This window comes from Enhydra lutris, unplaced genomic scaffold (genome assembly GCF_002288905.1).
Source record: "Enhydra lutris kenyoni isolate GAN:26980312 unplaced genomic scaffold, ASM228890v2 scaffoldscaffold85, whole genome shotgun sequence".
Lineage (NCBI taxonomy): Eukaryota > Metazoa > Chordata > Mammalia > Carnivora > Mustelidae > Enhydra > Enhydra lutris.
Window position 1 is genome coordinate 5,910,520 of NW_019154169.1, and position 26,963 is coordinate 5,937,482.

Genomic DNA, 26,963 nt, shown 5'->3' on the forward strand with positions numbered 1-26,963 from the left:
TCTCACAACCCTGAGATCATGACCTGAGCTGAAACCTAGAGTCAGATGCTTACCCAAATGAGCCCCCCAGGACCCCTCTCTTAATAGACTTAATTTTTAGAGCAGTTTTAGGTTGACAGCAAAATTGAGCAGATGGTAGAGATTTCCCACATATTCCCTAAGAGTGCATTATTTTTTTTTAAGATTTTATTTATTTCTTTGATAGAGATCACAAGTAGGCAGAGAGGCAGGCAGAGAGAGAGAGAGGAGGAAGCAGGCTCCCTGCTGAGCAGAGAGCCTGATGCGGGGCTTGATCCCAGGACACTGGGATCATGACCTGAGCTGAAGGCAAAAACTTTAACCCACTGAGCCACCCAGGCGCCCCAAGAGTGCATTATTTTATAAATTAGTGGGAATTGACATCTTCTTCTGTGTTTATATTTTTAAAATATCTTATAAGCCTGGCTTATTCTAAAATATAATTTATGTACATTAAAATTCATTCTTTTTAGTATCTAGGAATTTTGACAAATGCATAGTTATGTAACCACCACCATAATCGAGTTTAGAATAGTTTCAAAGTCTCATGTTTTATAGTGATGAGGTTTTTTGAGTCATTTTAGCAGTTTTATACATTTGTACTGTAGTCATAGAAAAAACCTTTCTTATCACTCCTGTCCCACTTGTCCCCCTATCTTTGCTTACTTCATTCAACATTTAGATTTTCTCATTCATGTCCCCCATCTGGACCATTATCTTTGACCCTATATCTAACATAGCCTTTATTTTTCCTCTTTTGCACTCAGGTGATCCCAGGTACCATTCCATATTTGACTGTCATTCTGCTATCCTCAGTATCTGCCCATGTCTTTTTGTTAAGGATTTCATAAACCTTTCAATGTTAGGATAATTGAAAGATATTTGAGGTAGTTTTCTGGGACGTACAAACATTGCTTTAGCTATATGGAATGGGAGGGAACACCTAGAAGAGGTATGAAGGAACAAAAATTTGAATAAATGTAGCACTGGTAAGTAATAGTATAAACTCTAGAGGAGAAAAGTAAATCACTGTAGTACTTTTTTTTTTATTTTATTTTTATTTTTTTTTAAAGATTTTTATTTATTTATTTGAGAGACAGTGAGAGAGAGCATGATCGAGGAGAAGGTCAGAGGGAGAAGCAGACTCCCCATGGAGCTGGGAGCCCGATGCGGGACTCGATCCCAGGACCCCAGGATCATGACCCGAGCCGAAGGCAGTCGTCCAACCAACTGAGCCACCCAGGCGTCCCCTTTTTTTTTTTTTTTTTTTTTTTTAGTTAAACTCTACTCCCAATGTGGAGCTCAAATTCAGAACCCCAAGATCAAGAGTTGCATGCTCCACTGACTGAGCCAGCCAGGCACCCCTATTGTAGTACATTTTAAAAAGATTAGAAACATGTACATATTCAAGTGATGACGTAATTATGGGAATTAAATGAGTAACATCCATTGTGTATTTGGGGTTTGTTATTTAATGGTAAATGGACTTTAGAGTTTGTTTCTGCCACTAGGGAAGCTTAGGGGTTAGAAACCAACAGAGTAACAAGTGAGAAAATTAATAAGTATTCCAAAATTGGGACAAAAAAGAAGCAACCAGTTGCTGGGATGGAATATACAGTGCATAGTTTTATTTTTTATTAAAGATTTTATTTATTTATTTGATAGACAGAGATCACAAGCAGGCAGAGAGGGAGGAGGAAGCAGGCTTCCTGCTAAGCAGAGAGCCTGATGCGGGGCTCGATCCCAGGACCCTGGGATCATGACCTGAGCTGAAGGAAGAGGCTTTAACCCACCGAGCCACCCAGGCGCCCCTATGGTACATAGTTTTAAACAGGATCAGCAGGAATGGCTTTTGGAAGAAGTGATTTTTGATTGAGATCTGATGGTGAAGGGAAGCCAGCCATGCAGGCAGAGGATTTCTCAAAGAAGGAACAACCTGTGAAGGGTCCTATTTAATGGGAACAGTGCTAGTGCCTTTTGTGAGCTGAAAAGAGACCTTTGTGGCATGAACGGAGAGAGTAAACGAGAGAGGCACTGATAAGCAGATACCAGCTTATTATCTATATTCAGGTATTTATATTTGATTCTAATTATAAAGAGAAATCATTAAAAACATTTAAGTGGAGAGGCTCAAATATTGATCAGCATCAGAATCATTTGCCGGAGAATGTATATAAGTACAAAACAAAAACATGCCCAGGACTTAATCCTATAGATTATGTTTCAGTCGGTTAAAAATACTTCTGTATATTTTTAAGAAACTTTCAGATGATTCTCATCACTGATTTGTTTCTGTAATCACCAACCTTATCTCCAGTCCTATACTCCATTCTCTGTGTTTCCTTTGCTTTTTTTTTTAAGATTTTATTTATTTATTTGACAGACAGAGGTCAGAAGTAGGCAGAGAGGCAGGCAGAGAGAGAGAGGAAGAGAGAGAGGAGGAAGCAGGCTCCCTGCTGAGCAGAGAGCCTGATGTGGGGCTCGATCCCAGGACCTTGGGATCATGACCCGAGCTGAAGGCAGAGGCTTTAACCCACTGAGCCCCCCAGGCACCCCTCCTTTGCTTTTTTTTTTAATGTGTAAGAGTAGTCTGTTCCTTAATTAATAACCTGCAATACAAAAATAAAAATAAGCTCAATAGTGATAGGGAATAGGGAATGATAGCAATATTAATGTGTGAGTTATTTGGTACACAGTACAGGTCATTTTCCTATTGGAATGAAGCCAGAATAGAAGTAAACTTAAAACATTCATCAGGAAAGGCTAAGTGTCCAACTTGATGCTTTATTGTCGGTTGCCCTTTCACTTCTATATGAAAAAAAATGAATAATAAGTGTCTGCATCCAAGACTGTCTCCCAGAGGCAGATGCCATCAACCTTGCATGGCTTCTAGCTGGAGATAGGTTACATTTTACCCTGTTCTTATCTTAGGAATGGTAGCCTTGCTGGCTCAGGGCTTTTTTTTTTTTTTTTTTTTTTATCATCAGAGTGTCTCAGCACCTGAAATTTAGCATTTCCACTTTTTTGTGTGTGCAGTTTAGTATCTGTGAAGTGGCCTTCAGCTGTGCTGAACTGCCTTTTGACTCATCTCTTGAAATATCAATTGTTATATTTGTTAAGGCTCTGCCAATAAAGTTGCATAAGGTTTGAGTGGTCTTCTCCAGCCCTGTTTTCTTCATAAACTCTTAGTTTTTTGGTGTGTAATTTTGCAGAAGATAAGGGGTTTTTTAGGTTCAGCAGAAATGCCCATTTTAGAGATATCTAATCCATTTACTTGTAAGAGACATTATTTTAGGTGCCTTTTATTTCTCTATAGAAGTTTTCTTTCTTCTGTCACAGGAATATAGTGTGTGTTTGCCTTCTGTTTTCTTTCAGATTTGGAGTCCAGATACAGGACCAATACTTTATCTCCAGAAAAAGACATTTATGAAATATATTCATTCCAGTGGGAGATAATGGAAAGAATTAAAAGCTATAGTCTTCAGGACTCCATTTTTAGAAATGATTGGGAATGCAAAGGCAAGAGTGAGGAGCAAAAGGAATCACAAGGGGGATATTTTGGGCAAGTGAAAATTACTTCTGAAAAAATGACCACTTACAAAAAGCATAATTTTCTTGCTGAATATCAGAGAGTTCATAATGGAGAAAAGTTATATGAATGTAAGGAATGTAGGAAGACCTTTATTCGTCGCTCAACACTTAGTCAACACCTGAGAATTCATACTGGTGAGAAACCTTATAAATGTAAGGAATGTGGGCAGGCATTTAGACAGCGAGCACACCTTATTCGACATCACAAGCTTCATACTGGTGAGAAGCCCTATGAATGTAAGGAATGTGGGAAGGCCTTTACAGTGCTCCAAGAACTTACTCAACATCAGAGACTTCATACTGGTGAAAAGCCCTATGAATGTAAGGAATGTGGAAAGGCCTTCAGAGTCCATCAGCAACTTGCTCGACATCAGAGAATTCACACTGGTGAGAAACCCTATGAATGTAAGGCATGTGGGAAGACCTTTAGGCAGTGTACACATCTTACTCGACATCAGAGACTTCATACTGCTGAGAAACTCTATGAATGTAAGGAATGTGGGAAGGCCTTTGTATGTGGTCCCGACCTTAGAGTACATCAGAAAATTCATTTTGGTGAGAAACCTTATGAATGTAAGGAATGTGGAAAGGCTTTTAGAATATGCCAACAACTTACGGTCCATCAGAGTATTCATACTGGTGAGAAACCCTATGAATGTAAGGAATGTGGGAAGACTTTTAGACTAAGGCAACAACTTGTTCGCCATCAGAGAATCCATACTCGTGAGAAACCCTATGAATGTATGGAATGCTGGAAGACCTTTAGTAGTTACTCACAACTTATTTCACATCAGAGCATTCATATTGGTGAAAGACCTTATGAATGTGAAGAATGTGGGAAGGCCTTTAGGTTGCTCTCACAACTTACCCAGCATCAGAGTATTCATACTGGTGAGAAACCTTATAAATGTAAGGAATGTAGGAAACCTTTTAGACTGCTCTCACAACTTACTCAGCATCAGAGTATTCATACTGGTGAGAAACCTTATGAATGTAAGGAATGTGGTAAGGCTTTTAGACTTTATTCATTCCTTACTCAACACCAGAGAATTCATACTGGGGAGAAACCCTACAAATGTAAAGAATGTAAGAAGGCCTTTAGACAACATTCACATCTTACTCAACATCAGAAAATTCATAATGGAGTTTAATACAAGAAAGCTTTCAGTTGTACATTATGTTATAGGATCTCTAAATCATTTTTGAGGATTTTGCTTCATGATTCAGCTAAGCATAAGAAATTTTATATTACTGAAAAAAATATGTTGCTTTAAAAGCCTTCTATCACCAAACATTGTTTATCTTCCACAAGTTGGTATGAGGGAATAATACAATGAATGTAGGAAAATCTTCAGCCTTATCTATCATTATCCCCATTTCACTCCTTTATTAGCAGTGTGTTATTGGACAAGGTACTTAAACTTCTGTGCCTCATTTTGCTCACTTGTAAAATGGTGATAATAGTACCTATGTATATTAGTTATTTATTGCTGTGTAATAAATTGCCACAAACTTAGTAGCTTAAAATAATACATATTATCTCACAATTTCTATGGGTCAGGTGTCTGGGCATAACTTTGGTGGGTCCTCTGCTTCATGGTCTCTCAAAAAGCTAAACTAAAGGTTTTAGCCGGGGTGGGGTCTCATCTGAAGGCTCAACAGGGGAAGGGATCCATTTCCAATCTCACATGGCTGTTGGTTTCTAGCTGGCTGAAGGCTGACCTTAGTTCCTTGCCACATGGGCTTCTTCAACATGACTGCTTATTAAGTGTGCAAGCTAAGAGTGCAGTAGTCTACTAGCATCATAGAAGCAGTAATCTTGTGTGACCTAATCACCAAAATAATACCTTTTAGTCACCTTTGCTGTCTTCTACGGGTTAGAAGTAAGTTACTGTGTCACCCCACATTCAAAGGTAGAGGATTACACAAGAATATGAATACCAGGCTGTAGGGACCATTTCAGAGTCAGCCTGCCACACTGTGTAATAGGATTGTCTTACGGATTAAGTAGTTAATGCTTGGAAAAATAGCAGCTACATAGCATGTTTTCTGTAAATATTACCTACAGTTGTTATCATTAGTATTAGTGAGTTCATATGAAAGGAATTTACTGTAGAAGTAGAAAATGTAGAAATGCCTCACGTCATTGCTCAGCACTTACTAAACTTAAGATAATTTATTCCAGATAAAATCTAGGTTATATTGAATGCGAGGATTTCATCATTTGAGCTGCATCTGTCATTTCATGCTGAAAAGAAACCTTACAAATTTCATGAGTGTGAGGTTAAGCGTACAACTATTAAAGAATCAGAAAAATATGAAATTATTTTCCCGTAATAAATTCCAAAAAGTAAATGTTTTGGAATTCCTGTTATGTGACCACTGTTAAAGATTAATTAGAAACATCAAAAAGATGGCAGAAACTAACCGTTGGAAATTTAATATTGTGTTTATATGTGCACCTATGTGTGTATGTTTGTATGTAAAAGTCATATGAAAGATCATTCCATTACAGGCAGTATACAGTTTGATGCTCAAATTGCCCCATCATCAACCAGTGGGAGTTGAGTCGTTTGCCATGACCCCACTTGTAGTTTGATAGTTTACTTGGTTACAGCTGCACTATTTGGTCAGCAATCGAAGATGCTTGGGCACCAACTCATTCTGAAAATTGATAAGGGGGAAAATAAGCATTTCTTTTGCTTTTTCCATGTGAACCAACTTTCAGGGCCACCAAAAGCTCCTCAAATTAAAATGTTTTTGTTTTGTTTCATTTGTAAGAAATCAGTAAATACAGAAAGAATGATAGGATCAGAAAAATTACTATTTTCTAGTTCCCTAATGGAATAATGGGTCCAGAAAATTATCTTTGGTGGATATTAAAACTATTGGGTGAAATATTTTATAGTGAGAACTTTGCAGTGGATTTATCAAGCTGACCACCTCCGAATCCTTTGATCAATTTTAACCTCTATAAAAGTGGGACTATCAGATAATATCCACATCCTGATAAAATGCAATAGGAAATACCACTACCTATGAAGGCTTACTGCCAAAACAGTGAACTGAAGGAAGCAAACCTTTGAATCAAACTCTTTAAAAATGAGAATTTGGGGGATAGAGGAACAGAGTTAATGGCACCAAAAGGAAGTAGCCAAGCAGATCCAGAATGTGTAAAATTCTACAAAACAAGTGACCCTGATTTCTTCAACTAATGAGTGGCATGAAAAAGAAAAGGGGAAGAGCAACAGTTACAGATTGAGACTTCAGAGATCGATCAACTAAATTCAGCATGTGGGCATTGCGTGGACCTAATTTGAACAACATGTACAAAGACATTTTGGAGACAGTGGGGAAAATGTGGATGTGCATTGAGTATTAGTTGATATTTAGAAATACTAATTCTGTTAGGGATGATAATATCAATGTGGTTAAAAGAGAAGAGGTTCTATGTGTTAGAGATACATATATATTTAAGAAATGGTAAGACACCAGATTTGCATTTGAATACTCCAGGAAAAGAAAAAAGAATTGGCAAAGGGAGCTGGGAAGTAGATTGGCAAAATGTTGATAATTATTGAAGCAGAGTGGTTTGTATTGTTTTTTTTTGTTGTTGTTGTTTTTGTTTGTTTGTTTTTGGGGGAGTTCATTGTTCTAGTATTTCTACTTTACGTGTTTGAAAGTTTCAGTAATAAAATGTTTAAGATCAAGACTGAAATTTATAGACTGCTTAGAAATGATTGTTGTTAATGAGATGTGTGCATCCAAACTTGTCAGATGTCACCAAAGTTCTGTGAGAAATTTGTCCCCCTTAATGCATTGTAAGGAAGTTTCATTTGTGGACCTAGTCTTCATCTTCACCTTATCCATAGCAGTCAACAGGGCCTGTCACATAAATACATGTATTAAGGGAGAGTGAATACTTAATGTCAAGAAACCAGACACAGAACAGAATAAAACCTACAAAAGAGAAGCAAAGCTCAACTGAAAACAGAAATTAAGGACTAGACAGTAGTAGATTTAATCCAGTACTAATAATGATTAGATTTTGGGAAATCTAATCAAGAAGAAAATGAAAGATAATGCATTTAGAACATTGACCATGATAAAGATGATGTAGCTACAGATTATTAAGTTTTAATTGCAATGCAATACTATATATCAATATCTATATCTATATAGATACATATATGCTATATGTATTCCAATACCTAAAATATAGGGGGTTACTTTTTTTTTCTGTAGGAATAGTTTATGACAATTGACTTAAATAGACCCAACAAGCAAATGTGTGTGTGTGTATATGAACTCCCTGCTTAAGAAAAAGTTTGATAGTTGTGCAGGTAAAAGCTTTAAGAAATAGATAATCCTTCACAAAATTCTACCAGTTAATTCTGCACAGCTAAAATAATCCTGATACAAACCTAAGTGAAGATAGCTCCTACAAAGCAAAATCTAGACCAGCTTCATTTATGAAGATTCATCTTAATTCTAAATAAGATATATTTAGAATTACAAAATCAGTCTTCACTAATAGATCCATGTGTTTGCCTTTCCCAAGTCTCAGATATCTCCAGAAGAGCTGTGTTTAACAGAGTGTAAGGCCTTAACCCAATGTTCTCCACAAACTTGTTTTGGGGTATTCTAGCCCTTGATGATATTTGGGGGAAAGAAAGATTTCTCGGGGAAATGTGTAAATGCAGCAAAGCATTTGGTTGTGGGAAAATCCAAGTACACATCATCAACTTGTCAAAAGATACAGTAAAGAGATTTTTTTTTTAAGATTTTATTTATTTATTTGACAGAGATCACAAGCAGGCAGAGAGGCAGGGGAAGCAGGCTTCCTGCTGAGCACAGGGGCGATCCCAGGACCCTGAGACCATGACCTGAGCCGAAGGCAGAGGCTTTAACCCACTGAGCCACCCAGGCACCTCAGTAAAGAGATTTTTATTTAACACAGTGTATCTCGAACTTACTTCATTGTGGAATTCTCATACCCAGTATCTCTTACCATCTTTAGAATGTGAACCACTTTGATAGATGCTTCCATTACCACAATGGAGGTCTTCAAGAACATCATTTCAGACATTATGGTGAGTGTGTTAGCATTGGGGTGAGGAAAGGGCATTTTTCTTTGAAGCTCACGTCATATTCTGAAAGCTTCCTGCTTGGATCTTGAGGGTTAGTGCTTTTCTATAGAATGTGAAAGATTCTAGTTTGGTCCTTGATATGTACATATTAAACATGCTTAAATATTCTGTTAAATAGTAATTAGGACATAAACGATTTTTCACTGTAATAAAAATGCTATATTGAAATTATTTTTTGTATTTTCTGATTTATTTGAAGACTCTAAGGTGCATATCTAGAAGTCTCTACATACTCTGCTTTACATGTTGCCAGATGGTTGCTCCATCATTGCACCAGTTTTGAATCCCTCTAATCCCTGAAATGAGCATCCAGATTTTTCTGCTTCTGTTATTAGTTTCAATATTTCCCTGATTATAAGTGACTAGAACATCTTTTTCATATGTGTTTATTGGCCAGTCATGTTTCTCTTAACAGTGCTTTTTTTATTCATGTATTTTCTCTGTTTTGGGGGGTGTATCTCATTGGTTGGTCATGATTTGTAAAATATTCCAGGTACTACACATTTATAAATATTGGAGTTATTTTTTCTCAAGGTGACAAGTTATAACTAAGGGCATTTATTGTTTTGCTAACATTTTAAATTTAGATATAGTTGTCTTTTTTTTTTTTTTAACCTTACAGATAATCTTACTCTTTTTATTTCTAGTGTTAAATTTTCTGCCATGTGGTCATGGCATTTCCAAGTAGAAAAAGGTTCCCTCAATATTTATATTTTATATACATTTCTCATAGCAGTAGCTGGTATTATCAGAATAAGGTTGAGTATTGGTGGGGATACATTTCTCTCATTTTTTCCATTTTTGATGGAAATCATGTATCTATTTAAACATTTAGTGTAATGCCTCTTGATTTAAATAGTCTTTGTTATACATAACCGTTTTCATTCTGTCCCTGTTTTTCTTAATGCCTGCTAGATTTTTGTCAGAAGTCATTTTGTCGTCCATTGGTGTGAACATCATGTTTTTCCCCTATTTAATTTGCTGATGTGATGAGTAATACAAATCTTTTGTCAAATTCAGGGGTTCCTCTGACCACTCTTAAGTTTCCGTAATTCAGTAGAATAGTAGAACAACTCCCAACTCAGGAAAACAGTGCACCGGTGATTATTTTTACAGCAAAAAGATACAAATTAGAATCAGCTAAAGAAGAGATCCATAGGGCAAACTGTGGAGCTTCCAGTCATCCTCTACCCATGGAGTCAGGAATGTCGATACTTCTTCTTGGTTATGACGGGATAATTCCCGCAGGAAAGCTTGTCTGAGGCTTTGGTTGCCAGAGTTATTCCTGGGGCTCAATTACATTCTTCCAATGAGGCTGATCTTTAGTCTCCAGCTCCTTCTGAAGGTTCAAACTCTTACCTTTAGTCTCCAGTTCCTCCAGAGGTCACAGCTGGTAATGGTGTGTCCTAAAGCCCCCTTCATAACTCTATAGACAGTCTAGACGAGCTGGTGGCCAAAGCTCCCAATCAAACAAAAATACTCCTACTGAGGGGTGCCTGGGTGGCTCAGTGGGTTAAGCCGCTGCCTTCGGCTCCGGTCATGATCTCAGGGTCCTGGGATTGAGTCCCGCATTGGGCTCTCTGCTCAGCAGGGAGCCTGCTTCCCTCTCTCTCTGCCTGCCTCTCTGTCTACTTGTGATCTCTGTCAAATAAATAAATAAAATCTTAAAAAAAAAATACTCCTACCAAGTAGGACATTCCAGGGTCCCAGAGATCATCTACAAGTCTAAAAACATGCTCTTGTTGTGAATAAAATCCTATATGTTCAATGCTCAAATGCTTTTGTTGAGAGAGTATTTGATATCATCGCATTGGGCTGACACCAAGAATCTGGAATGTGGGCTTGATGAGAGCAGAGCTACAAGTCAAAGGGAATTTTGTTTTGCCTATATTCCTTTTTACCAATATACATGAAAAATGATGTCTTAGTCCAGAAGTATTATTGGAAAAGAAGATGAGTAAAAATAACCTGTTACACCAAAGGATAGAAGGAAACATGTCCTTAATTTTTCTTGTATATAGGTAATATATGCTCAATTGGTTCTATTATATTTCCATTTTTTTTTTTAAGATTTTGTTCATTTATTTGACAGAGAGAGACACAGTGAGAGAGGGAATACAAGCAGAGGTAGTGGGAGAGGGAGAAGCAGGCTTCCTGCTGAGCAGGGAGCCCAATATGGGGCTTGATCCCAAGATGCTGGGATCATGACCTGAGCCAAAGGCAGAGGCTTAACCCACTGAGCCATCCAGGCACTCCCATTCTCCTTTCAAAAAGTATGACATCGTGTCTTTTTATTTATTTGAGAGAGTGTGGGGGTGAGGGGCAAAGGGAGAGAGAGGATCTCAAGGAGATTCCATGCTGATTGTGAAGCCCAATGTGGGGCTAAATCTCATGACCCCAAGATCATGAGCTGAAACCAAGAGTCAGACGCTTAGCTGACTGAGCCACCCAGGCACTCCTGACTTCTTTGTGTCTTAATGTACAATAATGGGGCACCTGGATGGCTCAATCAGTAGAGCATGTAACTCGATCTCTGGGTTTTGAGTTCAAGCCACACAATGGTTACAGTGATTACTTATACATATGTATAATATACATATGTATATATATTATTATGTACTGTGTACATATGTATAATATATACATATGTACACAGTAATATGGACTACAAAATTTAAATTTCAAAGCAGTTAAATTGCTGAATCAGAGAACAGAAAAAAACTGCATAAGAACATTTATATTTTATTTTTATTTAGTCCTACAAATAATTATTACTAATTGCTACTGTTCTAGTTTTGTTTAAATGATAGTGTGGACATGACAAAAGTAGGACAATAATATTTAATTTCAAATAAATCCTTTTCATATTAATGCATATATGTATTATTACTTATATGCCATATTGTTGTTTCATATGGCAGTGCCCCAGCTTGCTCTCTAAATTTGATCGTCTTATTATCCAGTGCTCACTTCAGATCTAAGCCATGATCCTGGATTTTGGTGCACACATGACCACACTGATGCACACACAATTTAAGCCGGACTTCCTATTTGCTATGCTACAAACTACATATCCCAGGGTATTTTGGTGGTTATCTTCTTATATCCACTTATATCAGGTGAAATATATTTCACCTGAAGTGGGAGGAGCAAGAGATTTTCATAAAGACATATTCAAAGGGATATGAAAACCAGTAATGTGGAAGTGCCTATTCATTAAATAATTCTATATTCAGGCTTCTTTTTCAGTATATGTTCACATTTTTAAAAAAATTTTTTATTAACATATAATGTATTATTAGCCCCAGGGGTACAGGTCTGTGAATCGCCAGGTTTACACACTTCGTAGCACTCACCATAGCACATACCTTCCCCAACAGGCTTCTTTTTAATTGATTCTCATCAATTCCCTAAGTTTTGTGTAGGTCTCTATTGAAGCAAGTCTTAAGGTCAAATCTTACCCATGGAAAAGATGTCCCTCCTCTCTAAGAACTTTGTCTTATAGGTCATATTTTTTTTTTAAAGATTTTATTTATTTATTTAACAGAGAGAGAGATCACAGTAGGCAGAGAGGCAGAGGAGGAAGCAGGCTCCCCGCTGAGCAGAGAGCCCAATGTGGGGCGATCCCAGGAACCCGGGATCAGGCCCCAAGCCGAAGGCAGAGGCTTAACCCACTGAGCCACCCAGGCGCCCCATAGGTCATATTTTTTAAAACAATAAGTTCTTCTAGCTTTCCATTATTCAGGTGTATTGTCCTTCAGACTTCTACTTCTTTGGTATCCCAATGCTACTCATGATTTCTCTGCTATAACCAATACATTCATAACCTCATCCTCTAGGCCCTATGTGTTTTTTTTTTTAAGATTTTATTTATTTATTTGACAGGCAGAGATCACAAGTAGGCAGAGAGGCAGGCAGAGAGAGAGAGGTGGAAGCAGGCTCCCTGCCGAGCAGAGAACCTGATGCGGGACTCAATCCCAGGACCCCAGGATCATGACCTGAGCCGAAGGCAGAGGCTTTAACCTGCTGAGCCATCCAGGAGCCCCCCCATTTGCTTTTTTGAGGTAAGTACTGACACGCAACAAAAACCTTCAGTCTTATTAGATATTTCAAACAGTAGATACAAGAGTGGCCAATAAATGCACACAAAAGGATGCTCAACATCATTAGTTATCATGGAAATGCCATTTAAAACACAATGAGGGGGGTGCCAGGGTGGCTTAGTCAGCTAAGCGTCTGACTCTTGGTTTCACCTCGGGTCCTGATTTCATGGGTCGTGAGAACCAGCACCATGTCAGGCTCTGTCTGGAGTCTGCTTGAGGATTCTCTCCCTCTGCCCCTTCCCCCAATCATGCATGCACATGCTATCTCTATCTCTCAAATAAATAAATCTTTAAAAAATAAAAAGGCACAGTGAGCACCTGGCTCAGTCAGTATTGCATCCAACTTGATCTCAGGGTCATGAGTTCAAGCCCCATATTGGGCATGTAGCCTATTAAAAAAACAACAACAACAAACCACAATGAGACCCTGCAACTAAGCAAGAGAATAGCTAAAACTAGAAAGATTGACAGTACAGGCTGAGGGTGGGGGAGGGAAAAAAAGATTGACAGTATGAAGTGTCGGTGAGAATATAGAGTAACCAGGACTATCCAATATTGTTTGTGGGAATGTAAAACAAAATGACCTCTGTTGAAGACAGTTTAGCAGTTTCTAATAGGGTAAAATACAAATATAATGACTAACTGAGGAATTCCACTCCTGGGAATATACCCAAAAGAAAACCATATGCCCGAAGCACTCTAAGTGAAAGAGCCATACACAAATGAATAAGTACTGTATGATTCCTTTTTGCAAAATTCCAGAAAATACAAGATAATCTACGGTGACTGAAACAGATCATTGGTTGTCTGGGACCAGGTGTGGTGGGAGAGGTTATAGTTAACCTCTATAAAGGGCCATGAGGAACTCTCTCAAGCGATGGAAATATTCTGCATCTTACTTGTCATGGTAGTTACAGAGGTATCACCTTTTAAAATTCAACTGTAGACTAAGTGTAATTTATTATATATAAATTAAATCAATAAAGTTGATAAAATGACATCAAGCTGTGCACTTAAGATTTATGCTTTTTGGGTGCATGGGTGGTTCAGTTGGTTCAGCGTCCAACTCTTGGTTTTGGTTCAGGTCATGATCTCAGGGTCCTGAGAGAGAGCCCCATGTGGGGTTCTGTGCTCAGCGTGGAGTCTGCTTGGGTTTCTCTCCCTCTGCCCCTCCCCCTGCTCATGCACACTATCTCTCTTTCTCTTTCTCTCTCAAATAAAATCTTTGGGGGAAAAAAGATTTATGCTCTTTATATAGTTGAGAAAGAGAGAAGCTGCTGCTGACATGTAAGAACTAGCCTGGTACTGTCAACAAGATCTTGTTTTAAGTTCACATAACATCAGCAGCAGGTAGGCAACTCTGTGATCCTGGTGGATCAAGACAAGAACAAGGTCACCCTGTAATCATATCTAAATACAGATAAAACATGAACATTATTCAAGCCACAAAATGCTAAACACCCCTGGATACTATCAATGACTGCTACTTCTTTACCAATTACAATTTTAGCCTTCCTTTAGTCTTCCCTCCTTATGGATAAAATTAATTAAGATATGCAGTTAAAGAATTGCCCTGATTCCTGACAACATCCAATCCAGAACAAAGCTCCACTTCCTTTTTTTTTTTTTTTTAAGATTTTATTTATTTATTTGACAGATGGAGATCACAAGTAGGCAGAGAAGCAGGCAGAGAAGAGGAAGCAGGCTCCATGCCAAGCAGAGAGCCCGATGTGGGGCTCGATCCCAGGACCCTGAGATCTTGACCTGAGCCAAAGGCAGAGGCTTTAACCCACTGAGCCACCCAGGCGCCCCCAAAGCTCCACTTCCTTAAACCTTCTCTAAATCAATAACCACAAACCCAATATTGTATGTCCCCTTTGCTGCAATTAGCAGTAAACCCAACTTGTCTGACTACAAGGAATGTTCCTAGTGGTACTTGGCTGGAAGACACACATTTTACTATAAAAAACCTCAAAAATGTTAGCATGAAGATAAATAAGCAGGGTGTTTTTTAGGGTTCATGTTTTGGGGGAAGAAAGTTTTGAACTGACCACAAGCTAATTTAGATTTAACACTAAGGAAGATGTTCCTTTTTCACTTAAAGCCTTAAGATCACCCGTGACAGTGTCCTTTAGTTCAATCAGTGAAAGGAGGGAACGACTAATTACTTTTCATTTTTGCTGTAAGTCATTAACAGATTATTTCAGGCTGAAGAGTCAGTCCTTTATTCTCTAAAAATTCAACAATTCCCTTAATATAATGTGTCTTCATGTGTGAGTTCTATATGAACTCTAAAGATCCCCCTACCCTGGAATGAGTGCAGTAATGGTTTAGAAATGAAAGCAAAACCCGTTATACTAAATAGGTAAATTAGCACAGGTGATCATTTTTTTTTTGTATTCATAAGGGATCAATGAGTCATCTCAGGAATCTCCTTAATTCCACGAACAATGTATTATACAGATGTCAGCTGTATTTCAATTTTAAAAGAATATATTACACATTTACAATAGCCAAAAACTGGAAACAAAAGAGGTAAATGTATAAATAACTGAGAGGTGAAAATCAATGTAATTATAGTATCCACCCAGTTTTCTATGTTGTCACTTAAAATTTTAATATGGCCTGTCACGTCAATTATTTCTCTTATAGTGTTACTTTTTAAAAACAAAAATTGTATTATTTTTTTTTTTTTAAGTTTTTATTTCTTTCTTTGACAGAGAGAGACACAGCGAGGGCGGGAACACAGGGGCGCCTGGGTGGCTCAGTGGTTAAAGCCTCTGCCTTCAGCTCAGGTCATGATCTCAGGGTCCTGGGATCGAGTCCCGCATGGGGCTCTCTGCTCAGCAGGGAGCCTGCCTCCTCCTCCTCTCTCTCTCTGCCTGCCTCTCTGCCTACTTGTGATCTGTCTGTCAAATAAATTAAAAAAAAAATCTTAAAAAAAAAAAAAAAGAAAAAAAGAGAAAGAGTGAACACAAGTAAGGGGGAGTGGTAGAGGGAGAAGCAGGCTTCCCGCCAAGTAGGAAGCCCGATGTGGGGGACCTGGATTCCAGGACCCTGGAATCATGACCTGAGCGGAAGGCAGACACTTAATGACTGAGCCACCCAGGCGCCCCTAAGGATTGTATTTTTAAGTAACCTGTACACCCAGTGTGGGGCTTTAACTTACAACCCCAAGTTCGAGAGTTGCATCCTCTACCGACTGAGCCAGTGAGGTGCCCCTTTAACAGTTTCAGTTTGGTTCAATTTCATTCATTAGCTTACCTCTTCCATTGGAGTAAGGCATTATCTTGAATTTTTCCTGGATTCTTCTCATATAACTGAATGAAAGACAAGGAGTGGGAGTTGGGGTGGGAGTAGGGAATAAACTGCAATGTAATCAGATGAGCACATCTCTTTGGAAAGGGCTGAACTGCCCTGTGATTAAAATAGTAAAGTCCTGGGTCATTGCATTTATGTGAGAGTGGTAGATGGGGAGAGAAAGCCCTTTTGCCTTAGTACATGTGTACTAATATGTTAAGAACCAATATAAAATGACCCAACTTACCTTTATACTAAAAAAAAAAAGAATTACATTTTTCTCTTACCTAAGTTTGTTTTCATTTCTTCATTCCCAACCACAGAATAGTACATCCTTTAAAAGAGTATAAAACTTACAAAGAAATATTAAAAAGGAGAAATCAATCATATTGCAACTAAACTATTACAACCTTTTGTCACTTTCTAATTTGCGGCCACCTTCATAAATGTCAGACATTTACAGTACTAAAATTTTAGTTTTTTCTTACCTGGTGCTGTGGTAAAATAATTACCACACTATGATACAATGATGATTTTCCATAATTTTATAAGTGAAAATTTTAGGTTTTCAAATGTTCTACTATTTAAGTAAGTTAAAGTGAACATCTTTAGGAACATGATTTGCATTGGTTTCCTTTAGATAAAAGGAAAAAAATTCTTCCATTTACAAAATATCTTTTAGTAAATTCCTTGCTGTTGAAAATACATAGAAGGAGGGAACTTGGGTGACTCAGTCAGTTAAGGATCCAGCTCTTGATTTCAGCTCAGGCCATTATCTCAGGGTTGTAGGATTGAAGCCCCAAGTCAGGTTCCACATCAGGCATGGAGCCTGGTTGGGGTTCACCCTCTCCCCCTCACTCTGCCCCTCCCCCACCCAGTGTGTGCATGTGCTCTCTCAAAAATAAAGAAAATAGATTCTTACTTGCGATTTGTTTTTCTCTATTTCATGAATAAAAAGACATATAAAACACAGCACATAAAAAAAGATATTTTTCAATAGTTTTAGATACTACATATTGTCAATTAGAAAAATTAGAGAGATCTGGGGCGCCTGGGTGGCTCAGTGGATTAAAGCCTCTGCCTTCGGCTCAGGTCATGATCCCAGGATCCTGGGATCGAGCCCCGCATAAGGCTCTCTGCTCGGCAGGGAGCCTGCTTCCTCCTCTCTCTCTCTCTGCCTGCCTCTCTGCCTACTTGTGATCTCTATCTGTCAAATAAAATAAAATAAAATCTTGAAAAAAAATCAGACTTATAAAAAAAAAAGAAAAATTAGAGAGATCTATTACTATTTTGCGTTACTTAGAAATCTGGGGCACCTGGGTGGCTCAGAGGGTTAAGCCTCTGCCTTCAGCTTAGGTCAGGATCTCAGGGTCCTGGGATCGAGCCCCACGTTGGGTTCTCTGCTCAGCGGGGAGCCTGCTTCCCCATCTCTATTTGCCTGCCTCTTTGCCTACTTGTGATCTGTCAAATAAATAAAATCTTCAAAAAAATCTATAGTCATATGTACCATGTGTGTACATTATAGATACTACTTGCATTTATTGCCTCTGCAGACACAGGGAGAACAGGACTGAAGGGGTAAGAGAAGGCTTTACCTATTTCTGCAATGATTTGCTTCTTTTATAAACATGTTTTTAAAGATTGTATTTATTTACTTGAGAGAGAAAGAGCACGTGAAAGCAGGGGAAGGAGCAGCGGGAGAGGGACAGACGCTACCCTAAGTGCAAAGCCCGATGTGGGGCGCAATCCCACAACCGTGATATCATGACCTGGTCTGAAATCGAGCTGGATGCTTAACTGACTGAGCCACCCAGGCACCCCTTTCTTTTATAAAATTTTAATAAAAAACAATTAGATGCCTAGTTATAGGCAGCAGTTACACAGGTGCTACTGTTCTCCTGAATTATTTTTTAGTCAAGAAAATTTAAAAGCATAAAACAGAAGAAAATTTGTAAAAATTAGGAGAAAGAGACAATTCAGGAACAAAACCAAAACAGTAGATATCAAACAGCAAGAAAGAATTATTTAAAACAGGGATGGCCTGTTGCTTGTTTGTGTAAATTTTTTTTTAAAGATTTATTTACTTGACAGACATAGATCACAAGTAGGCAGAGAGGCAGGCAGAGGGGGCGGGGGGAAGCAGGCTCAATCCCAGGACCCTGAGACCATGACCTGAGCTGAAGGCAGAGGCTTAACCCACTGAGCCACCCAGGTGCCCCTGTGTAAATTGCTTTTTTTTATTGGAACACAGCCATGCCCATTTTCTTACACTCAGGATTTCTCAACGTCAGCACTTAATGACATTTTGGACCACATAATTCTGTTGGGAGGGGCTATACTGTGCTTTGCAGGGTGCTCAGAGCATCTCTGGCTTTATCTACTAGATGCCAGCAGCCCTCTCCCTCAAAGTGACAACCAAAAATGTTTCTGGACACTGCCCAATGTCTCCTGGGGTTAGGAGGAGGAAAGGCAAAATTACTCCTGGTTGAGGACCACTGGTTTATGTATGTTTTCACATTACAAAGGCAGAGTAGAGACTCTAAGACCACAAAGCCTAAAATATTTACTATCCAGCCCTTCACAGAAACAGGTCTGTTGATTTCTTTTGTCATTAGAAAAGGCAGAAAATACATGCTAGACTAAGAAAACCAACTGCAAAGTATATGACAAAACAAAATTTCTATAAACTGCTTTAAAAACTACTCCAATTTAACAAAGGGAATACATAAAAACAAGCAATTCACAGAAATAAAATTCAAATAACTCTTAGGCATGATACATACTCAACCTGACAATTAAGAAAATGCAAATTAAAGGCACTCTCTTTTCTTCAATTTAACAAAAGGTTCAGTCCTTGTTGACATTGTTGGGAATGCACATAATTGCTAGATTAATGTCGAATTTCAGAAAATAAGGCATTAACCACTGCATTTGAAAGATACTATGCTGTGGGGTCCCTGAGTGGCTCAGTGGGTTAAAGCCTCTGCCTTTGCTCGGGTCATGATCCCAGGGTCCTAGGATCGAGCCCCACATCGGGCTCTCTGCTCAGCAGGGAGCCCGCTTCCTTATCTCTCTGCCTGCCTCTCTGCCTACTTGTGATCTCTGTCAAATAAATAAATAAAATCTTTAAAAAAAAAAAAAAGAAATATACTATGCTGTATCGCAAGGGATCCAACTGGAGGGAATCTACCCACTCAGCAAAAATATAAACATCAATATGAAACAGTACATGAGTAGTAAAATTGTACAATTGTCTGTAAAATAACCTGAACGTTCACTGATGAAAGTACATATATTATGTATGAAAGTACATATATTATGCTTTGTCTTTATGATGAATGAGTCTAAAGCTAAAAAGTTACACCTGTAGGTACTGACTGGAAGGAAGACCAGTTATGGTATGTTACCAAGTGAGAAAAGGTGACTGCACTTCAATATGTAAGCGCAATCCCATTTCAACCATGCTAAACACACACATATACACCACCACCACCACCACCATCACCACCAAAACAAACTTTCTAAACATGGGCATGCTTCTTGAGTATGGCAGAAAGTATGGAAGGCTATTGGTATTGGCAATTCAGAGAATAAGTGTAGTTCTTTTTTTTTTTTTTTTTTTAATTTCATTTATGATCCCTACACCCAGTGTGGGGCTCGAACTCACGACCAAGATCAAGAATTGCATGCTCTTTGGGCTCCCTGAGTGGCTCAGTTGGTTAAGCATCTGCCTTAAGCTCAGTTCATGATCCTGGGGTCCTCAGCAGGGAGTTGGCTTCTTCTCCTCCCTCTGAACCTCCCCCCTGCTCATGGCTCTTGCTTGTTCTCACTCTCAAATAGAAAAAAAAAAGTTGCATGACCTTCAGACTGAGTCAGTCAAGCACCCCAACAGGTTTTTTAAAAATCTTTTCAATATACCCCTTTTTTTTGGTAAAATATGTTCTATAAAATTAGAATACAACTTTTAAGTCTTGAAAACAGAAATATGTATACATGGACAAAAACTGAAAGAAAATCATCTAACATTGTTATGACTGAAAAAAAATATTAGAAGTTATAATGAAACCAGTACCATGATCATGCCTAATTTTGCCTACCTTTATAATCCTTCAGTACCTTCTATGGGCATAACTTGTCCGCTTAGAACAGTATACAAAACTTTCAAGAAGAGACTTATGAAATAATTATGCCAGTGCAGATAAAATTTAGCAATCACTTCCCACCTTTAAAAAAATGCTTAGGGGCACCTGCCTGGCTCCATCTGTAGAGCATGTGACTCCTGATCTCAGCATCTTGAGTTCAAGCCCCACGTTGGGCATAGAGCCTACTTAAAAAAATAAAAATTAGGGGCACCTGGGTGGCTCAGTGGGTTAAGCCTCTGCCTTCAGCTCAGGTCATGATCTCAGGGTCCTGGAATCGAGCCCCCCATCGGGTTCTCTGCTCAGCAGAGAGCCTGCTTCCTCCTCTCTCTCTGCCTACTTATGATCTCTCTCTGTCAAATAAATAAATAAAACCTTTAAAAAAATAAATTAAAAATGCTTGCATTTTTATTGTAATTGTCCTCCAATGGGCTGACATTCTCTATGACTGATTTAATGTACCACATAATACATGTTTACATTAAACTTATTTGAAGTATGTATCATTTTCTGAAGTGTGAGGCTACCATGGAATACACTGGATGGTGATTATTCCAAATATGTCTGCAGCCCATGAGGTAGGATTAAATGGATAACTGCAGTGACTTCACAGCAGTTGAATATATATACGCTGTAACAGTTTCTCATTTGCTACTTTCTGTGGGAAATCATAATTTTAGGGTCTAGTTTTCAATGTGTAAATACTACCTTTATGTGTTACATTAAAAAACAATTGGACAGGGCGCCTGGGTGGCTCAGTGGGTTAAGCCGCTGCCTTCGGCTCAGGTCATGATCTCAGAGTCCTGGGATCGAGCCCCGCATCGGGCTCTCTGCTCTCTCGGGGAGCCTGCTTCCTCCTCTCTCTTTCCCTCCCTCTTCCCCTGTTTGTAATTTGAAAAAAAAAAAAAAAAAATTTAAAAAAAAAAAAAAAAAAAACAATTGGACAGGTCATGAACCATTTTATTCCAAACAAGACAAAAACAAACAAAAACACTACTTTCTTCAATAGGCTGCTAGATTTGATTTCCTATTTTAATTGGAATAATCATATACCGTAAGTACAGTAGATTATTTTTAGAGCTGATTTGATTTGGATGTTGTCCTTTTCCAAGTTTCTTTATAGGGTTACGCTAGCCTCATAGCTGTGACTGTATCTTGGAAACTTAGATTTTATCTGTTAGATATGCTGATAGTAGAGGAATCACGTATACCTCTTTAATCAGTTTTTTTTTAGTTGGTTCTTACTTTATTCAGAAAAATACTCTTTCAAGATTTCAGCCATGCTTTAAAGAGCTGAATATAAACACACACAATACAATGCTAAATGTAAAGAGAAAACAAAAACCATTTCCCATGTCTTACTGAAGCAAAGTAGAACATATATGTACCCGTTTAAAAAATATTTAATGCTCTTCCACATTTTCAGATATAGTATAAAAAGCTGAATATAAACATTTCCTCATCTTACTAAATTAAAGGTGTACACACACACACACACACACACACACATACTTTTTTTCCCCAGGACTCAGGTCTATCATAAAAAATTGAGTATAAACTTAAAACAGATATGCATGAAGTTTGTTATTTTACTCAAAACTCAGGGGCAGAGCAGCTCTGCATCGTTTCCTCAGTTCAACAATGTCAAGGATGCAGGTAATTCCAATCTATCCTGCATATCAATCTCAGCCTTTCACCCCTCCGGTAGCAAAATGGCCACAATGCTGGTATCACACAGACAGACAGACATGCATCCTGTATATAAGAGGACTATTTCCTCCTATTTTGTTGGGCAAGAAAATTTAACCTGAAGCCTACTTGCAGAATTTTGCTCAGCTCTTGTATGGCTAGGACTGTTACATATATGCCCAGATGCAAACCAAACTAGGAGAGCAAGACCTAGACTTTAGATGAGCAGCAGACAGTCCTGGCAAAGGGAGAATGGCTAACAACAACGGATAGGCAACCAACAGTGTCTGCCACAACAACATTGCCTTTTTTCTTTAAAACTCCTTTTTTGTAGTTACATTTCCTCTCATTCATGATGCTTGAGGGTTTTCCCCTCCCATTTCAGGAAGTTTTCAAGGTTTGTTGTTGTTGTTGCTTTGTTTTTGGCTTTGCTCTTAACTGGTTAGAGCTTTTCTACACACTAGAGCGGACTGCTTATTCATTCACTCTCTCATTCCTCAGATTTCAACAAGTGTTTCCAGGGAACCTATTAGAACAGCCTGTACACCAAGTACAGTGCACTGACAATGAATTGTGGCCGTTAACTGTCCATATTTTCTACACATATTAAAAGAAGTTAATTTTCCTAAGGATAGCTCTGTTGCATCCTACAACTTTCAACATGGAGTTGTCATTCACTCCAAATTGTAACTTGCCTTGATTTCCTTTCCCCTAGTGAGGCAAGAGGGCAAGGTGAACAAAAAGTCCAGTTTTCAATTATTCTCCAGAAGGAATTACCTGACATTCAAAAGATGATATAAGATGTTCCCATAGTCATGGTACACATAAAAGCCTTCCTCTCATATGATCTCTATCCACAAATATGAAAATAAATAGAAGCAGCTATTTAACTCACTTTCAATATGAGCCATACAGTATTCTATGGGATATAATGTAATTATTTAATCTTATAATACTGATAAGATGGTGCTAACATTATTAATTTATAACTGAGAAAGTTTAGATCTAGTTAAGTAATTTGCCCTAAAAGGCAAGTAAAAGACTGAGTATTGCTTAAATCCTTTACCACTCTGCCTCAGTTTAAGTTAATTTTAGAGGACAAGCTTGCAAATATTTAAGATCTGAGCGGGATGGAAGAATCAGCTGCATTTTTAACATTACTGCAGTCTTCCTCAAGTATGAAGTGAGATGAGTAATTTGTTAGCTAAAGCAAATTGGTCTCCTATATTTATGATATTTGTATTATAAATCCTCTTGATTTCCCCCAGGCCAAATGACCCTGATGTTGCAAATCGTTGGTATGACAGTCTCTGACACATTAACTGTCTTCCAAAGACTTCCCCCTTTCCTTACATTCAAGGAGTTTTTTCACTTTAATATCAATTGAACCTTGATATCTAATAAATTTTGAAACATAAAGAGAACCCTCCCAATCCCTAACATTTGTAAAGTATATCAACATTAACACATGTCAAATAAATTATGGCCCTCAAATAAAGGCCCTGATCCACAGTGTAAGCTCCGATATTAAGTTATTTTCAAAGGCTATCCCACATTCCTTAAAATCACAGGGGGTTTTGTGTTTTACTAGTTTGACTTTGCAGATGTCCATAAAATTTTGAGCCTTCCCACATAACTTCATTCACTCCTCTTTCCTGTGTGAATTCTTTGATGTTTACTAAGGTGTGAACCACGAATAAAGGCCTTCCCACATTGCTTGCATTTGTAAGGTTTCTCACCAGTATGAATTTTCAGGTGTCGATTAAGTTCTGAGCCACGACCAAAGGCTTTTTCACATTCCTTACACTTATAGGGCTTTTCACCACTATGACTTCTCTCGTGATGAGTAAGTTCTGACTTTCGAATAAAGGCCTTCCCACATTCCTTACATTTATGAGGTCTCTCACCAGTGTGAACTTTTTGATGTCGAATAAGTTCTGTGCTACAGGTAAAGGCCATTTTACATTCCTTACATTTATAGGGTTTCTCACCAGTGTGAGCTCTCTGATGTCGAGTAAGTTCCGAGCCACGACGAAAGGCCTTCCCACATTCTTTACATTTATATGGTTTCTCACCAGTATGAACGCTCTGATGTCGAATAAGATGGGAATCAGAGATAAAAGCTTTCCCACATTCCTTACATTTATGAGGTTTCTCACCAGTATGAATTCTTTGATGTAGACTCAGTTGTGAGGCACAACTATATACCTTTCCACACTCCTTACATTCATAGCGTCTCTCACCAGTATGAATTATCTGATGAAGACTAAGTTGTGTGTCGTAACGGAAAGCTTTCCCACATTCCTTACATTTATGGGGTTTCTCACCAGTATGGATTCTCTGATGTCGAAGAAGATGTGAGGGACGGGTAAAGGCTTTCCCACATTCCTTACATTCATAGTATTTCTCATCAGTATGAATTCTCTGATGTAAACTAAGTTGTGAGGTAGATGGAAAGGCCTTCCCACACTCCTTACATTTATAGGGTTTCTCACCTATGTGGATCTTTTGATGTTTACTAAGTTGTGAGTTAGAATGAAAGGCTTTCCCACATTCCTTACATTTATAAGGTTTCTCACTAGTATTAATGCTCTGAGGTTTAGTTGTTTCAGAGCCATGGATAACAGCACATTTCTTATTTTCTTTACTTTTTTTGCTTTCATGAATTCTCTGATGCTTAATCAAGTCTGACTTACTATTAAAGGCTTTCCCACATTCTCCACATTTAGAGTCTTTTTCCTTATTATTATTTCTTTCATGTTGAATATGGTGTGACTGGCACCTGGAAGTTTCCTTACATCCCTTGCATTCGTAGGTTTTCACTCTGGTATGAACTGTCTGAGGCACTCTCTGAACTGCGTTCTGAGTGGAAGTGGACCTTTCCTCAGAGGTTATAACAGGTTGTCTGAAATGTCCCTCCTGTTGTTTCTCCAAGTGGCATTTGATTTCTCTGTTATTTCCAAACCTAGTGAACTCAAGGTCGGAGCTTGTGAGTCTTTTTATCTCCAGGTGCAATGATTTAATTTCATAACTGTGCTCCTTTGGAAATAAATTCTTGGTTTCTCTTCTGGACTCCCAATCTGTAAGATAACAAGAGAGAAAATAGGAGGTATTTTCATGTGGCAGGAGAAGGGAAGTTCTAAGGTAGAAATGACAAACTAAACATAGTGAATAATTTAAATAACTCTTTTTTTTTTTTTTAAAGATTTTATTTATTCATTTGACAGAGAGAGATATCACAAGTAGACGGAGAGTCAGGCAGAGAGAGAGAGGAGGAAACAGGCTCCCTGCTGAGCAGACAGCCCGATGCGGGGCTCGATCCCAGGACCCTGGGAACATGACCTGGGCTGAAGGCAGAGGCTTTAACCCACTGAGCCACCCAGGCGCCCCAATTTAAATAACTCTTAACACAGCACTGAAGTTTGGTGGGGGATTGGGGGAGTGGGGGAGCCCACGGTCAAGGGTCAGGGGAGAAGAGAATAAAGTATATGAGGGGAACTTGTGAAGGAAGTAGTTCTTCACCTCTGGTGAAAATCAGAATCAGCTGAGGAACATTACAAATACGATGTCCAGGAACCACCTAAGACCAACGAAATGAGAATCTAGAGGAAGACATGAATTACATGTAACAGCAAGTCTTCTCATCTCTAGCTTCAAAATATATCCAGATCTTGACTACTTCTCTCTACCAGTATCTCTACCACCTTGTCCAAAGCCATCTCTCACCAAGGTTAACACACTTTCTTAACAGGTCTCTCTACTTTCCCTGCTGTCCTCCTAATATCCCATACCTAACACAGTGGCAAGAGTGTTCTTGTTAAGTTAGATTAAGCCTTTTGTCTGCCTCAAAGTCTCCACTGGATTTCCCTCTTTCGCAGAGTAAAAGTCGAAGTCCCTATGTGGTCTATAAAATCGTCCCTGAATTTGTCTCACACTACCCTCTTTCTGACCTTACTGCCAATCTCCTCCCTTCAGCTGACTCTGCTCCAGCTCTTTAACCAACTGGATGTTCTTCAAACTTGTGAAGCACATTTCTCCTTCAGAATCTCTGCCTCTTCCCTAAGAGATCCATATAGCTTAGTACTTCATTCTAACCTCTACTCAAACATGAGGCCACTCTTTACGAAACACACCCCTTATTACTCTACTTACTGTATTTTTTAGCAGTGCACTTATCATGTATCATTTTATCTATTTCTCCAACATTATTTTTTAAAGATTTTATTGATTTCGGGCACCTGGGTGGCTCAGTCGTTAAGCATCATGATCCTAGTGTCCTGAGATCGAGCCCCACATCGGGCTCCCTGATCAGCGGGAAGCCTGCTTCTCCCTCTCCCACTTCCCCTGCTTGTTCCTTGAGAGAGAGTTCCTTGTTCCTTGAGAGAGAGTTCCCTCTCTCATTGTGTTTCTGTCAAATAAACAAATAAAATCTAAAAAAAAAAAAAAATAAATAAATAGATTTTATTTATTTGGCACACGAGAGAGAGAGAGAGAGAGAGAGAGAGAGTGAGCACAAGCAGGGGGAGCAGGAGAGGGAGAAGCAAGGTCTATATAATGATTGGTAAAATGGTGTTGGTATTTTATGCTGTATGGGAAGTTCCAGAGAGATGTCAGAAGATGCTATTATTTCAAATATTCTGGAAAAACAATCTGGTAGAAAAGGAAAGCTATAAAAAGCATGGATTCAAATCATAAATTTGGACCTTAAAGGAATGCGCAAATCAAAAAGTAACATTCATCAAGGATGCTCCCGTTGCTCCCTTCCTGCGCACTCTTCAGAGCTACAGAATCATTCCCCTAAATTGACCTTGAGTCTCTCTGCTTTCCCTACTCCATGGTCTCATTCTAGCACAAGGCGAAATCACCTGGACTTCCCAAACAGGCTTCTTCCTAGCAAGTTACACCATTTTCACTCATGAATCCTCTGATTCAATCTGTACAGGACAGCCAGAGAGAGGTCTTAGAAATCCGAT

General features: G+C 38.6%; 1 protein-coding gene and 1 pseudogene across 2 annotated transcripts in view; one reads left to right on the top strand and one right to left on the bottom strand.

Moving 5' to 3' along the window:
* The window catches only part of LOC111161452, a 637,630-nt pseudogene that overhangs the window by 478,242 nt on the left and 132,425 nt on the right, over positions 1 to 26,963 (bottom strand). The window contains exons 9-10 of the transcript XR_002641531.1: positions 24,654 to 24,722; positions 23,637 to 24,575 (exon numbers count right to left, since the gene is read on the bottom strand). The product of XR_002641531.1 is annotated as a zinc finger protein 208-like (transcript). The remainder of the gene's footprint in view (positions 1 to 23,636; positions 24,576 to 24,653; positions 24,723 to 26,963) is intronic.
* Positions 1 to 26,963, top strand: part of LOC111161451 — a 678,116-nt gene that overhangs the window by 295,869 nt on the left and 355,284 nt on the right. Inside the window, 1 exon segment of the mRNA XM_022525111.1 lies at positions 3,648 to 4,754. Coding sequence (XP_022380819.1) covers positions 3,648 to 4,754 — 1,107 coding nt within the window.